Source organism: Podarcis vaucheri, assembly GCF_965113315.1.
Source record: "Podarcis vaucheri genome assembly, chromosome: 6".
In the NCBI taxonomy this organism is placed as follows: Eukaryota; Metazoa; Chordata; class Lepidosauria; order Squamata; family Lacertidae; genus Podarcis; species Podarcis vaucheri.
The window spans coordinates 107,275,711-107,290,776 of record NC_138764.1 but is presented as its reverse complement, the minus strand read 5'-3'; the positions used below and the strand labels follow the sequence as shown (position 1 = coordinate 107,290,776).

Genomic DNA, 15,066 nt, shown 5'->3' with positions numbered 1-15,066 from the left:
CGCCGCCCGGCATCGGAGCCTCGTCCCGATGCCGCGCGGCGGGAGGAGACGTTCCCCCTCCGCCGCCCGGCATCGGAGCTTCGTTCCGAAGCCGGCGGCGGGAGGAGGTCCGAGGACAGTGGGGAAGACGCGCTGCGCTTCCCCGCTGTCCCGGAGATTTCCCTATGGGCTTTCGTCTTGCGAAGCAAGCCCATAGGGAAATTCGTTTTGCGAAGCGCCTCCAAAACGGAAAACCCTTTCGTCTAGCGGGTTTTCCGTCTTGCGAGGCGTTCGTCTTGCGGGGTACCACTGCACTTAATTGTAGAAGCAGCATAAAATACAGTATAAAAACATGAAAGAAGAAAGGCATTCCTTCCCTTGAAGGATGGAGGCGGCTTGACCCACGTAGACCGACATGGCAGATACAGAAATTGGGGTGGGCTTGCGGAATATGGATTGTTGCTTCTGAATTAAATCAGTGAAAACAATAAAATGTTTTTTTGCAGGGAAGAGAAGATGGAGGAATTGTACAAGCAAGTTATTATCCCCAACTTTCTGTGGCCGGAAGAGAACAGCAAACACCCACAACACAGTCCTATTAAAAATGGTTTATAAAAAAGGCTTCCTATAAAAACCATGAATTTACACTCTCCGTTTAAAGTGACACCTTTGCCGCCCAGGACAACCAGCCCAGAGCGTGGCTCCAGGAGCTCCACAGAGGCAGAGGGCTGTGAACCCAATATACCCCACACCCCGTATCTTTGGGGCTGCTTCCCCTTCCCTGCCCAACTCTGCGGGAGAAGGCCATTCTGCAAGGCTCAGGTCGCTCCCCCACCTAAGAGAGGGCAAAGCCCATTGAAGCTGCTCTCTTTGCCAGTCTCTCTGGGAGGGGCCCCCAAAGGTCATCCAGTCCAGCCCCCTTGCAATGCAGGAATCTCGGCGAAAGCATCCCTGGCAGATGGCCGTCCAGCCTCTGCTGAAAACCCTCCAAGGAAGGAGAGTCCCTTCCACGGCTGAGCAGGAGAAAAGGGGGCAACTCTTGGGGAACGAGGAATAATTCCTGGCTGGTGGGGAACACACAGCTGTCCCCCCCCCAAGCCGGGAGTTTATCTGACTGCTGCACAGAAGCCCCTCGATGGTTAGAGGTTCAGCTCCAAGGTGCCCTTTTGCTCCCCACCAGGTCTGCAGGGTTGCTGCCAAGGTGGCAGCTGCAGCAGAAGCAGGGCAAGGGCAGAAGGTGCCTTTGCTGCCCTAGAATCACAGCTGGAAGGGGGGTCCCTGAGGGTCATCTAGTCCAACCCCCTGCGATACCACCTCACCCCTCCCACTTTCTGGCGGGCAGGCCCTCTCCACCCCCACCGGGGCAAGCCCCATCCACCCTGGTTTTGAGGGGGGTCCAGGACAAAGCCCTGCAGGAGGAGGAGGAGGACCTGGAGGGAAGCACCCAGAGCCAGCCGGCGGTGGGGGGGGGGGCAGAGATGAGGGAGGCGGGGGGCTCAGGTCTGCTGCTCCTGCTCGGCGAGGCGGCTCTCCTTGCCATCTTCCTGGGCCACAGGCTGGCCCCCAAGCAGCGTCTCCTGAGCGGGAAAGGCAAGGTCCTCTACCTCCTCCGGTTGCGGCCTCTCCTGGACCAAGGGGGCCTCTGGCTGGGAAGAGAGAGGCAGGGAGAGGGGGGCAGGTTCAGCAGGCAGGGACATGCAGCAGCGTCCGGGACCGGGGCCTCCCACCTGCTGCCAACAGCAGCAGAAGCCCCCTCCCCAAAGGCCCTGTTGCTCACTCACCTGATTCAGGGGAGGCTTCCAGAGATCTAGGCAGGAGAAAGGGAAAGAGTCAAGGCTGGATAGGGAGACCCCTGGCTGGTTTTGAGGGGGGGGGCACACTACAACCCTCAGGGGAAGGGCACCTGGGAGAAGGGAGTTCACCCCAAAGAGTGGGAAACGAAAGCACCCAACTTTCTGTTACGGGATCCCGCTGCTAGGGGACCCCGAGAGGCAGGCAGACCTACACAACACAACACAAAACACTGTTGCTGTGTGTAGGTTTTATTTTACAGTGGGACCTCTAGTTACGAACTTAATTCATTCCGGAGGTCCGTTCTTAACCTGAAACTCTTCTTAACAGTTGATGTAACCATGATGTAAGTCATGGGCCCCGCCTGCTAGTCTGTTCCCTCAAATATCCCGGGTTCTTAATTGTATTTCAGTTCAACAATTACTTTGATGCAATGCATACTTTGTGATGTGCAAATGGCTTGAAATACCTGTGAGGTCCATCAATGACCATCTAGCATCTATTCAACGCAAAAAACAGTGACCATTTGTTGTGGACAAAGGACAGCTGGACATAGAAAGGGCCCCATTAACTTCAGGAGCTGAGGGCCGCCTCCAACCTCAATCCGGCCCTGCCCCCAGGGACCCCCCTTCAGACCCCCTCCCAAGCACCAGCCCCCCGCCCAGCGACTCACCCTGGCGCCTCCGATGGCGGCGGCGGAGGAGGAACAGAGCCCCCGCCAGCAGCCCAAGGATGGCCACCAGGGGAACCACCAGCAGCACATGGGTCCTTCCGGCTTCTTCCTGGGGGGGCTGTGTGGGCAGGACACCTGTGGGAGGGTGCAGGAAAGGAGCCACATGAAACCCCCCAGTGCCACGGCAACCCGGGAACACCCCTGCGGGCAGAATCACAGCTTTGGAAGGGACCCCCAAGGGCCATCTAGACCAACCCCCTGCAATCCCCCCCCAGCACAGGAATCCTCTGGGACCAACCCCTCTCCCCCCCCCACTTCCCCCCCCCGCTGCCCCCAGCTTGGATGTCCTCAGTGGGCGCAGCCATCGAACAAACAGCCCTTAAATACTTCTGGGTCTTCTGCACTGACCTCCTCTTTGTGCCCGACAGCGGAGGAAGACAATTAGGCGCTGGGCGATCAGAAAGGCGTCAAGCAGAGTTAAACCAAAACAAATTTAGCTTTCGCTAAAGGTTTCTTAAAGGCAGCCATTTAAAGAGTTATTGTGAAGGGTGGCTTTTTTCTCGAAGGAAAAACACCTTATTTTTAGAACGCTGCGGAGTTAAAAATAAAGCGGCTGGTCCGGATCAGCGCTGCGTCTTTAATGGGAGGCCACTGCGCAGCCTGCAGAGGGAGATTTGTGGAGCCCTGGGAGGGGCAGGACGGGGCAGATCCTGCCCTGCTTGATGCCCCAGGCTCACTGGGAGTTCCCTGAAGCACCAGCAAATCCTGACTCACAGGATCCGTCTCAGCTGATGGAGCCAGACAGTGTGAGCAGGTCTCTTGTTTTTATTTATTTCTTTCTTACATCTACAGGCCACCTTTCAAGGGGGCTGTGCGTGGGTCTCCCTCTCCCCGTTGAATCCTGACAACAGCCCTGTGAGGTGGGCTGGACTGGCCCCTGGGCCAGAAATGGAAGAAAGGATAAGGAGAGTGTGGTGCAGTGGTTAGAGCATCAGACCAGGACCTGGGAGACCAGGGTTCAAATCCTGACACTTGGCCCGGAAGCTCACTGAGTGGCCTTGGGGGGGGCAGTCTCTGCCTCTCAGCCTAACCTCCCTCAAAGGGTTGTTGTGGGGATTTAATTGGAAGGGGGGTATGAATGCAGTAAACAAACACCGTAAGAGCCAATGAAAGCATAGGAAGGAGCCCCTTTAAGGCTCAGCAGCAACTGAGCAGGATGAAGCCCCCCTCCCCTGTTCCAGACATCTGCCAGCTTCACTTCTACTCTTTCTGGGCTAAATTTCTTGGCCTCCTTGTTCAGCCCAGCCTCAAAACACAAGAACAGCCGGACACAGCTTCTTCGTTCCGGGGGGGGGGGGGGCTGTGCGGAGCAGCCTTGCCAGCAGTCCTTACCCTGCCCCCTCCAGGCAAGAGTGTTCCTGCCCCCCCCCCCCATATCGCAGCTGAGAAAAGGAGAAGGTATTTCCCCAGCACGACCCGCCCCTCATGGACGTGGAGAGCTGGAAGGGACCCTAAGGGTCATCCAGCCCAACCCCAGCTGCAATACAGGGATGGCAGCTGAAGAATCCTTGGCAGGCGGCCCTCCAACCTCTGCTCAAAAACCTCGGAGGAAGGAGAGCCCACCACCTCGCAGGGGAGACCACCCCACCGTCCAAGAGCTCTTGTGATCAGAAAGTTCTGCCTGATGTTCATCTGGAATCCTCCTTTCTTGTAACCTGAAGTCCCACCCTCCAGGGCAGGAGAAAACAAGCCTGCTCCCTCTTCCATGGGGCAGCCCTGGAGATATTTGACAACGCCTCTCACATCTCCTCCGAGTCTCTTCTTTTCCAGGCTGAACATACCGTATTTTTCGCCCCATAGGACGCACTTTTTCTCCTCCAAACATGAAGGGGAAATGAGTGTGCATCCTATGGGGCGAATGCAGGCTTTCGCTGAAGCCTGGAGAGCGAGAGGGGTCGGTGCGCACCAACCCCTCTCACTCTCCAGGCTTCGCGCAGATCTCCGCAAGCTCCCACGGGCTCCCACGGCTTGCGGAGAGTTGCCTGCATGCCAAAGGCTGGGCGCGCTGAGCTCTGGGGGGAAATAAAATTTTCCCCCTTTATTTCCCCCCAAAAAAACTAGGTGTGCCTTATGGGACGGTGCGTCCTATAAGGCGAAAAATACGGTACCCAGCTCCACACTTATCATCCCAGGCCATCCATCTGAGGCCACATTGTTCTTTATTTTATCAGATCAAAATGATCAGACAACAGCAAAGGTTGCTAGGTTTATCAAGGGTGCAATGAGATTAAGGGCCACTATCTGAATGATAATCTTGGTCATTTGAGTGCCCTTTTTACACATTGCTATTTGTACATATTGCTTGTTTTATGTTGCCATGGCTGTTGGCTAATGCAAATAAAGTTTATCTCCCTATACTCAGCTCCTTCAACCGTTCCTCATCAGACTTGGTTTCAAGACCCATCCAGTTTGCCTATATCCAAACCTGGACACGGTACCTTTCAGGCTGAAGAGAAAGTCCCCCTCTACGTGCCCAAGGCACCAGCCCTTCTGGCAGCCCCTGCCAAGCCCACACCTCTGGCTGGGAGCTCACTCACCGCAAACCACATCTGAACTGTGGGTCCCGTTTGCCAGCCACACCATCTTTCCGTCCTCGCAGCTGCGGAGACAGAGGCAGACTCTTAAGAAGCGTTTGCACCACATGAGCATTTCACAAGCGAAGCCCTGGCAGGCGGCAAGAGGCGCAAGCCCCCGTTTTGGTTTGGAAGAGAGAAGCAGCGGCACGTGGAGGCCTCCCCCCTCCCCCCCCCGAGATGCAGATAAGCAGCTTGACTCCAAATCCCACCCCCACCCCACACGCAGAGCTGCTTTTCTTAAACTGGCACCTGGGCTCAGCTGCTCACATTTGCATGAACCGCACGGTTAGCCATGCAGGCAACTTCCTTTCCCAGCAAGACCCGGTCACGCAGAGTCTGCCAGCGTCTCCTGCCCAACTGCAATGTGCCAGCGTAATAATAATAATAATAATAATAATTTATTATTTATATCCTACCCATCTGACTGTTTCCCCAGCCACTCTGGGCGGCTTCCAATTGAGTGCTAAAAACAATACAGTATTAAATATTAAAAACTTCCCTAAAGAGGGCTGCCTTCAGATGTCTTTCAGAGATAAGATATCTGCTTATTTCCTTCACATTTGAAGGGAGGGCATTCCAAAGGGCGGGTGCCACCACTGAGAAGGCCGTCTGCCTGGTTCGCTGTAGCTTTGCTTCTCACAGTGAGGGAACCGCCAGAAGGCCCTCAGAGCTGGACCTCAGTGTCCGGGCTGGACAATGGGGGTGGAGACGCTCCTTAGGTATACTGGGCCGAGGCCATTTAGGGCTTTCAAGGTCTGCACCAACACTTTGAATTGTGCTTGGAAGCGTACTGGGAGCCAATACAGATCTCTCAGGACCGGTGTTATGTGGTCCCAGCGGCCACTCCCAGTCCCCAGTCTAGCTGTCGCATTCTGGATTAATTGCAGTTTCTGGGTCACCTTCAAAGGTAGCCCCACATAGAGCGCATGGCAGTAGTCCAAGCGGGAGATAACTAGAGCATGCACCACTCTGGCCAGACAGTCTGTGGGCAGGGAGGGTCTCATCCTGCATCCCAGATGGAGCTGGTAGACAGCTGCCCTGGATACAGAATTGACCTGTGCCTCCATGGACAGCTGTGAGTCCAGAATGACTCCCAGGCTGCGCACCTGGTCCTTCAGGGGTACAGTTACCCCATTCAGGGCCAGGGAGTCCTCCTCACCTGCCCGCCCCCTGTCCCCCAGAAACAGTACTTCTGTCTTGTCAGGATTCAACCTCAATCTGTTAGCTGCCATCCAACTGCCTCCAGGTCGACCGCCCCCGCTCATCTCACCTGCTCCAGGGTTGGCATCGAGCGGTGGCAGAAGAGATGTTGGAGAAGGAGCCAGGAGGGCAGGCCACGCAGACTGTGTCATTCAGATGATTGGCTGGAAGGAACACGGGAGGCAGCGTCACACGCCAGGGTCCTGAGGCATCCTGTGTGGGGCTGGGGCCACAGGCTCCAGCTCTAGTAGCCCTCATATCTGTAGGGTGGGGGGCCTGGGGGTCCATGCAGCTCCTGCAGCAATGCCCCTCCAGGGATGTCTGGGTGTGGGGAGAAATCCCACCACCAGGGAAAGTCCAGCTGACTTCCGCACACCCCACAATCCCCAGCCGAGAATTGCAGAGGTGGAAGGGACCCCCTAAGGTCATCGAGTCCAACCCCAGGAAATGCTGGAATTGTAACAAAAGCATCCATGGGACCCATAGGATACCATGGGAGAGGATGTGGGGCTTGCCTCTGCATCTGTGCATAGAAAGGATGAGCTCGATTCATCCCTGGGATGTGAGCATGTGCAGAGTGAGTAATTCCACCGCACGACGGAGGGAGCCCAGCCCAGCAGCCCCTCGTGTTCCTCCTCCTTCTGGCAACAGCCTCTGCTCACCTTGGCGCTGGACGCCTTCGCCCGCTGGGCACTCTCGGTTCACCCTGCAGGTCAGGCACTCCCGGCTGGAGCAGTGGGTGCCAGTCCGACAGCGGCAGACGACGTTCCGCGTGGCGTCCCCTTCCATGAACACAAGGAAACCGGCATCTGGAGGAGGGGGAGAGAAGGAGAAGAAGGAGAGCCTTGGAGCTGAATCTGAGTCCAGCAGCCAAGCAGATGCGCAGGGAAGAGAGAGGGGAGGGTGGAGATCACGGCCTCGGAAACCCAGCCTGATGAGGAGCGGTTGAAGCATCTGGGTGAGTATAGCCTGGGAAAGAGGAGGCGGAGAGGAGATCTGAGAGCCACCTTCCCATATCTCAAGGGCTGCCCCATGGAAGATGAAGCAGGCTTGTTTTGTACCGCTTCAGAGGGTAGGACTCGAACCCATGGCTTCAAGTTACAAGGAAGGAGATTCCGACTCAACATCAGGAAGAACTTTCTGGCCGTCAGAAAGTTTCAACTGGGAAGACCCAGTTTTCTGAGTGCATGTTCTGGAAGTTGGGCAATAGGGGCAGTACAGGATTCCTTTTGGTGTACCGACCTCCCCGCTGCGCCAAGGATTCCCTGCCCGAGCTGCTTCAGGTCGTGGCGGATGTTCTCCTGGAGACACCTAGCCTGGTCGTCCTAGGGGATTTTAACATCCATGCCGACACGACCTTACAAGGGGCCGCTCGGGACTTCGTGGAAAGCATGGCCTCCATGGGGCTGTCCTTGAATAAGTCTGGCCCAACTCATAGCCACGGACATGCCTTGGACCTGGTGTTTACCTCTATGGATGTTGGTGATCTGACACTAAGTAAAAGCGAAACGAAAGAAGTGCCATGGTCAGATCACTTCCTGGTGCAACTGGACTTCTCTGCGACCCATCCCCTCTGCAGGGAGGTGGGACCAATTCGGATGGTCCGCCCCCGCCACTTAATGGATCCAAATGGTTTCCAGAGAGTGGTAGGGGATGCTTTATCCCATGTTGATGGCCTTTCAGCTGATTCCCTGGTGGCCCGCTGGAATGTGGAGTTAACCAGGGCTATTGACTGTTTGGCTCCGAAGCGCCCTCTCCGATTGCATGGAGCCCGGACAGCCCCGTGGTTTTCCACGGATCTGAGGGCAATGAAACAATCGTTGAGACGGCTAGAGCGCCGGTGGCGGATAACTCATTCCGAATCTGACCGGACACAGGTTAGAGCTCAACGTCGAGCCTACCAAGTGGCGATAGCGACGGCGAAGAAGAATTTCTTCACCGCCTCTATTGCATCTGCAGAAAACAGCAGCAGGAGACTTTTTCAGGTGGTTCACAATTTAGCGGAACCACCTGCAACATCGGGGCCCAGTACGGGCCACATGTTCTCCTGCAATGATTTTGCAAAGTTTTTTGCAGATAAAATCGCCCAGATTTGGGAAGAAGTAGACTCCACCGTGGGAGCAGGGCCGGGGCGGGAGAGTGCTAGAGCTCTGTCTAGTCAAGTTGAGTGGGATCAATTTCAATCTGTTACCTCCGAGGATGTGGACAGGCTGCTTGGACGAGTGAAACCAACCACCTGTCTCCTGGATCCTTGCCCATCCTGGCTTATAAAAGCTAGCCGGGAAGGACTGGGCGATGGGCTTCGTGGGGTGGTGAATGCTTCCCTCCGTGAGGGAGCCTTCCCAGACCCGCTGAAAGAGGCGGTTATTAAACCGCTTCTTAAAAAACCATCTTTAGATGCGGCCACGATGGCCAACTATCGCCCAGTCTCAAATCTTCCATTCCTGGGCAAGGTGATTGAGCGAGCGGTTGCCGAACAACTCCAGGCACGCCTGGAAGAAGCGGACCATTTGGATCCCTTCCAGTCGGGATTCAGGCCTCATCATGGGACTGAAACTGCCTTGGTCGCACTGGTTGATGATCTCCGGCGGGCTAGGGACAAAGGTGAGAGCTGTTTCCTAGTTCTGCTGGATCTCTCAGCGGCGTTTGATACCATCGACCATAGCATCCTTCTGGACCGTCTTGAGGGGCTGGGAGCTGGGGGCACTGTTATACAGTGGTTCCGCTCCTTCCTCCTGGGCCGTGTTCAGAAAGTGGTGGTGGGGGATGAGTGTTCAGACCCCTGGGCTCTCACTTGTGGGGTGCCTCAGGGTTCTGTCCTCTCCCCCATGCTTTTCAACATCTACATGCGGCCGCTGGGAGAGATCATCAGGAGGTTTGGGCTGGGTGTTCATCAGTATGCGGATGACACCCAGCTCTACCTCTCTTTTAAATCAGAACCAGTGAAGGCGGTGAAGGTCCTGTGTGAGTGTCTGGAGGCGGTTGGAGGATGGATGGCGGCTAACAGATTGAGGTTGAATCCTGACAAGACAGAAGTACTGTTTTTGGGGGACAGGAGGCGGGCAGGTGTGGAGGATTCCCTGGTCCTGAATGGGGTAACTGTGCCCCTGAAGGACCAGGTGCGCAGCCTGGGAGTCATTTTGGACTCACAGCTGTCCATGGAGGCACAGGTCAAATCTGTGTCCAGGGCAGCTGTTTACCAGCTCCATCTGGTACGTAGGCTGAGACCCTATCTGCCTGCGGACTGTCTCGCCAGAGTGGTGCATGCTCTGGTTATCTCCCGCTTGGACTACTGCAATGCACTCTACGTGGGGCTACCTTTGAAGGTGAGTCGGAAACTACAACTAATCCAGAATGCGGCAGCTAGACTGGTGACTGGGAGCGGCCGCCGAGACCATATAACACCAGTCTTGAAAGACCTGCATTGGCTCCCAGTACGTTTCCGAGCACAATTCAAAGTGTTGGTGCTGACCTTTAAAGCCCTAAACGGCCTCGGTCCAGTATACCTGAAGGAGCGTCTCCACCCCCATCATTCTGCCCGGACGCTGAGGTCCAGCGCCGAGGGCCTTCTGGCGGTTCCCTCATTGCGAGAAGCAAAGCTACAGGGAACCAGGCAGAGGGCCTTCTCGGTAGTGGCGCCCGCCCTGTGGAACGCCCTTCCAGCAGATGTCAAAGCGATAAACAACTACCTGACATTCAGGAGACATCTTAAGGCAGCCCTGTTCAGGGAAGTTTTTAACGTGTGATATTTTACTGTATTTTTGGTTTTTATGGAAGCCGCCCAGAGTGGCTGGGGAGGCCCAGCCAGATGGGCGGGGTATAAATAATAAATTATTATTATTATTATTATTATTATTATTATTATTCAACAGCGGAACAGTCTCCCTTGGGGAAGCAGTGGGCTCTCCTTCCTCAGACGTTTTTAAGCAGAGGTCGGATAGCCATCTGTCATGGATACTTAATGGTGATCCCTGCATTGCAGGGGTTGGACTAGATGACCCATGGGACCCCTTCCAGCTCCTATAGATTCTATGAGTCTATTATTAACTCCGGAAGTATAGACTCGATTCTGACCAAACGAAGCCTCCTGATGTATATTTTGCTCTACACCTCCAGCCAATGAGGCTCTAAAGGTAAAGGGACCCCTGACCATTAGGTCCAGTCATGGCCGACTCTGGGGTTGCAGCGCTCATCTCGCTTTATTGGCCGAGGGAGCCGGCATACAGCTTCTGGGTGATGTGGCCAGCAGGACTAAGCCGCTTCTGGCGAACCAGAGCAGCGCACAGAAACACTGTTTACCTTCCCGCTGGAGTGGTACCTATTTATCTACTTGCACTTTGACGTGCTTTTGAACTGCTAGGTTGGCAGGAGCAGGGACCGAGCAACAGGAGCTCACCCCATCGTGGGGATTCGAACCGCCGACCATCTGACCGGCAAGTCCTAGGCTCTGTGGTTTAACCCACAGCGCCACCCGTGTCCCTAATGAGGCCCTAGAGGGCCATGAAAAATTGTGCCCTGGGCTTTGTAGACTCGGATACCCATCTGAAACCAAAGGGGCTTGTTTCCAGCTCTCCAACTCCACGATACGCTAGTGGGCTGCGCAGAGCCGCCTCTGGAAGCAGCACATGGCCAGAGTCTGTCCGATGGGGAAGGGAGAAGGAGACACACGCAGAGGACCCCCACTTACTCTCGTCGCAATAGGCCTGTGGGGAGCAGTGCTTCTCCTTGGTCCAGCCGGCCTGGAAGTGCTGAGCCTCGCAGGCTGCGCACCGCGTCTCTGAGCTCTCGGAGCAGAGCGCCTGCACCTTGGTGCCTGCAAACACACGAGGAGACCCAGTGAGCGCTGGCCCCTCGGGCAGGGAAAGGGGGGCAGGCGCGATTCCAGCGGAGACTGGCATGGACTGGGGTGGGTGGGCAGGAAGGGGCCAGGGCTCAGCAGCAGAGCGACATCTGCTTGGTATGGGGAAACGCTTTGGAAGGTCCCCCTCCCCTGGGAGATTCAGGACGCAGGAGAGGTGCAGTTGGCCTATGGAACACCCTCCCACAGGAAAAAGTAGTGTTAGAAGTTGTGTGTCTTTGTTCCTCGATTTCATCCTTTCACATTATTTTGTATATTGTGGTATTTTATGCACTGCAACTTGTAGTTATTTTCATTGATCATTGTTTAATATTTATTGTAATTGTTAAGCGTGAATTTCTGTTACCATTTGCTGAGGTTTTGAGAGTTAATTGTATTATGTACTGTCATATTCTAATAGATTATTGAATATTATTTTATTTGCTATAAGTCTTTCCATTTCAAAGTTACATTTGATGATGACGGTATAGTATTGGATTAGCTTATTATGGCCAAACTCGGGCCTCCAGCTGTTTTGGGACTACAACTCCCATCATCCCTAGCTAACAGGACCAGCAGTCAGAGATGATGGGAATTGTAGTCCCAAAACAGTTGGAGGGCCGAGTTTGGCCACCGCTGTAGGTGTGTGTTCTTTGTTGTATATTTTGAGGCTGGAAACTGCCTCTTGTACAGTAATATAGGAAGGGGATATACAAATTAAAAGTGAAAATGAAAATGAAATCCCAGTTGCTGGAAACCACAGGAGGGGAGAATTGCTCTTGTGTTAAATCCCGCCTGTGTTTCCCCCACTACGGACATCTGGTCGGCCACGGGGAGAGCAGGAGCCTGGACTCGGTGGGCCTTTGGCCGGATCCAGCCACAGGCTCTTCTTCCTAGGGTGGAGAAATCCTGAGCAGCCCTAGAGATGCCTTCAGACTGAGAAGGATGGGCTTTCCCAGGGAGAACCGGGTCCTGAGGGCTCCTTTCCCGGAACAAGGCATTCCCCCTTGCGCAAGGAGGGGGCCCCATTTCCATCCCATGGCACCCGCTCCTCCCTCCCAGAGCTGCCCTCATCCTTTCGGTCCTCAGAGGTTGAAAGGGGCAGCCCAGGTTGGCTTGACCATCCTTCCCACGACCCCCCCCCAGCGGACACAGCAGGTGTGGGGAGAGAATGAAGGGGCAAACGAAGCTTCTTTCTCTTCCTCATCGCCCCCCCCTTTTACTGCTGCATCTTAAGAGGCAGTGTGGCTCAGTGGTTAGAGTACTGGGCTGAGACCTGGGAAGGGACCAGGGCTCAAAACTCAATGGGTGGCCTTGGGGGCTAGTCACTGCCCCCCTCTCTCAGACTAACTTACCTCACAGGGTTGTTGTGGGGATTAACTGGGGGGGGGGGAGCCATGTATGTCACCTCAAGCTCCTTAGGATTCTCCCTGGGGTTTCCTCCAGCTCCGCAAGGAGTTTAGGCAAATGGGCAGGACAACCCGCGTGTAAATGTCATAGTGACATTGTATGACTGACAGCTGGACAACCCTGCCCAGGAGGATCTGGCCCAAGCAGCCCCAAGGGGCCCCCACCTCCCTCTGGTCCTGAATGGCCCAGGTGTGTTGCTGCAGAGACAGGAGGAGGGCCGGGGGGGAGGTTTTGGACTGGGGCAGTTTTATTTCCAGAGACATTGTGGGGTTGGTCTACATGGCCCTTGGGGGTCCCTTCCTAGTCTGCGATTCCCCAACTGGCTCAAAGGTTGTGAGGAAAAGTGCTACTGGGGGGTGGAATCTGCCCAGGTGGGCTGTCTATGCAACTCTGATTTTCAGAGAGTCATTTGTATTCAAGAGAGTGTGGCACAGTGGTTAGAGCGCTGGGCGTGGGAAATCAGGGTTCAAATCCTCACTCAGCCGTGAAGATCTTGGGGACCAGTCCCTGCCTCTCCGCCTAGGCTACCTCTCAGGGCTGTTCTGAGGATTAAATGAGACGGAGGGGGGGGGGAGAGAACCAAGCAGACCCCCTTGAAGAAAACAGGGACAGAAACGCAATAAATAGGTATAAACATTCCCCTCAGCTCAAACGTCTAATCTTAACTGTATCAACTGATTTTGAACTGTTTTAATTGGAAAGCCTTTTAATTGGCTGATTTAGCTGTGTCTTTTAATTAAGGGGTTTTTAATGCCGTGAAAGAATCACGATTGTGTGCTTTAATTACAGTGCGGCTTTCCCCGTAGATTTCATCAGCGCAAACCCCTTCAAAGCCGTTACAAAGCACATAAGCGGCGTGTCACTTGATAAAGAAACCGTGCTGTCGACATCGCCCCTTTGCCCGCCTCCCGTGAGAAGCCCCCCCCAGCCCCCCGAGGCTCTTGGACGGGGGGGGGGTCGGAGGAGCCCCAAGAGGAAAAGCAAGAGTCGCGTCCGCGCAGCTTCTTACCTGGACCACATTTCTGGCAGCACCGTCCCCCTTCCTGGTACTCGGTGGCGGAGCAGCTCGGGCCCCGCAGCTCCAACGCCAGGCCCTGCACCGCAGGAGGAGGAGGGTTAGTCACAGCCCCATCTTCATCATCCTCACACACACCCCCGCTCCCCCCAAAGCCACAATCCAAGCGCCACGCAAGGCTTTCTCTCCGGCGCCAGGAGCAAAGCGCATCTGGGCGCCGCTTGCCTTGGAAACCTCTGCGCCCCCGAGAGATGCGGGGTCCGGCCGCCGCTTAGCCCACCCTTCGGGGTCCGGTTTCCATCCGCCCAGAGAGACCCAAAAGGGGGCAGTCCGCCCCCCTTCCAAGCTGCAGGGGAGCCCAAGGGAACCTGCCGGGAGGCTGAGCCGCCGGGGAAAGGAAAGCCTGGCTCCCGGCAGGGTCGCGCTCTCTCTCTCTCTCGGGTCCCCAGAGCGGCGCGCTTGGGGGGGCGGGCAGCGGTCCCGCCTCGCCAGACGGAAGGAGCAGGAGGAAGGCGACCCTCCCCGTCCCCCCAGGACGCGGCTTGGCACTGCTCCGTCCGAAGGGGCCGTCAAGTTCGGGAAGGGACCCCCAAAGCTCATCTAGTCGGACCCTCTGCAATGCAGGAATGCCAGCCGGGAGAAGAAGAGGGCCGTGAAGTCCAGATCCGCCCCCCCCCAGTGGCCAGAGGGGCGAGAGGGGGCCGCGGAGGGCGCACCGGTTTACTTTGGGGATCTAGGTTGGGGAGACCTGCGAAGCCTGCCGGGATCTAGGCTGGGGATCGCTTTGGGAAATCGATCAAGTCACAACTAGAGTGAGGACCCCCCCCCCTTGAAAAGGGCGAGGCAGCAGCTCCGGGACGAGGGGGATTCCCAGGCGCCGAAAGAGGAACTGGAGCTGGATCGGCGCGGGGGACTTTCCCGGGATGGGCTCCCGCCTGCCCGCCCGCCCGCCCCTCGCCCGGGGGTCTCTAACTGGGAGGGAGGACAGGGGTGGGCGCGGCGCCCTCCCTCCCTTTCGAATCGAAAGCGAAAGCGCCACTCACCAAGGCCAGGAAGGCGCAGCCGCCCCACACCGCCGTCCAGGGGACCAGGCGCCACCGCATCTCTGCTCTGGCCGGCGGGCGGCGCCCCCTTTATAAGGCCGGGCCGGGGGGCGGCGTCCTCAGCCAGCCAATCCGGCGAGGCGGAGCCCCTCCGAGGCGGCGCCCCCGCGGCCACGACAGCCCGGAATCTCCCTTCCAGGAGAAGCGGAGCGGTGGAGGCGCGGGACTCCTCGCCCGGGTCCGAGGAGGGGCCGGCTCGGCGGTGGTCGGGCCCGGCACCTTTCAGCCCCCTCGGGACATCGGGGCGCCCCTTGCGCCGCGCTTAGGGACCATTCGCAGCTGCGCCCAAATGATGCCCACGATGCTGTCGGGATCCTGCGGCTGAGGCGCCTGCACTGCAAGCGGGCTGGACTATAGGACCCCTGGGAACCCCCGCCCAGGGTTGGCATCCGTCTGTCTCGGAAGACAAAGGAGGAGGGCGC

At 56.5% G+C, this 15,066-nt stretch overlaps 1 protein-coding gene across 1 annotated transcript; it reads right to left on the bottom strand.

The window, feature by feature from the left end:
- Positions 1 to 460: 460 nt before the first annotated feature.
- Positions 461 to 14,644, bottom strand: CD40 (CD40 molecule; the record flags this gene model as incomplete). The annotated part of the gene is made up of 9 exons (XM_082226539.1): positions 461 to 1,625; positions 1,761 to 1,786; positions 2,444 to 2,578; positions 5,041 to 5,102; positions 6,350 to 6,443; positions 6,942 to 7,088; positions 10,967 to 11,092; positions 13,536 to 13,620; positions 14,585 to 14,644. The coding sequence occupies 9 exons, from the start codon at positions 14,642 to 14,644 to the stop codon at positions 1,476 to 1,478; spliced, it is 885 nt and encodes a 294-aa protein (XP_082082665.1). The 3' UTR covers positions 461 to 1,475.
- Between the last annotated feature and the right edge of the window lie 422 nt (positions 14,645 to 15,066).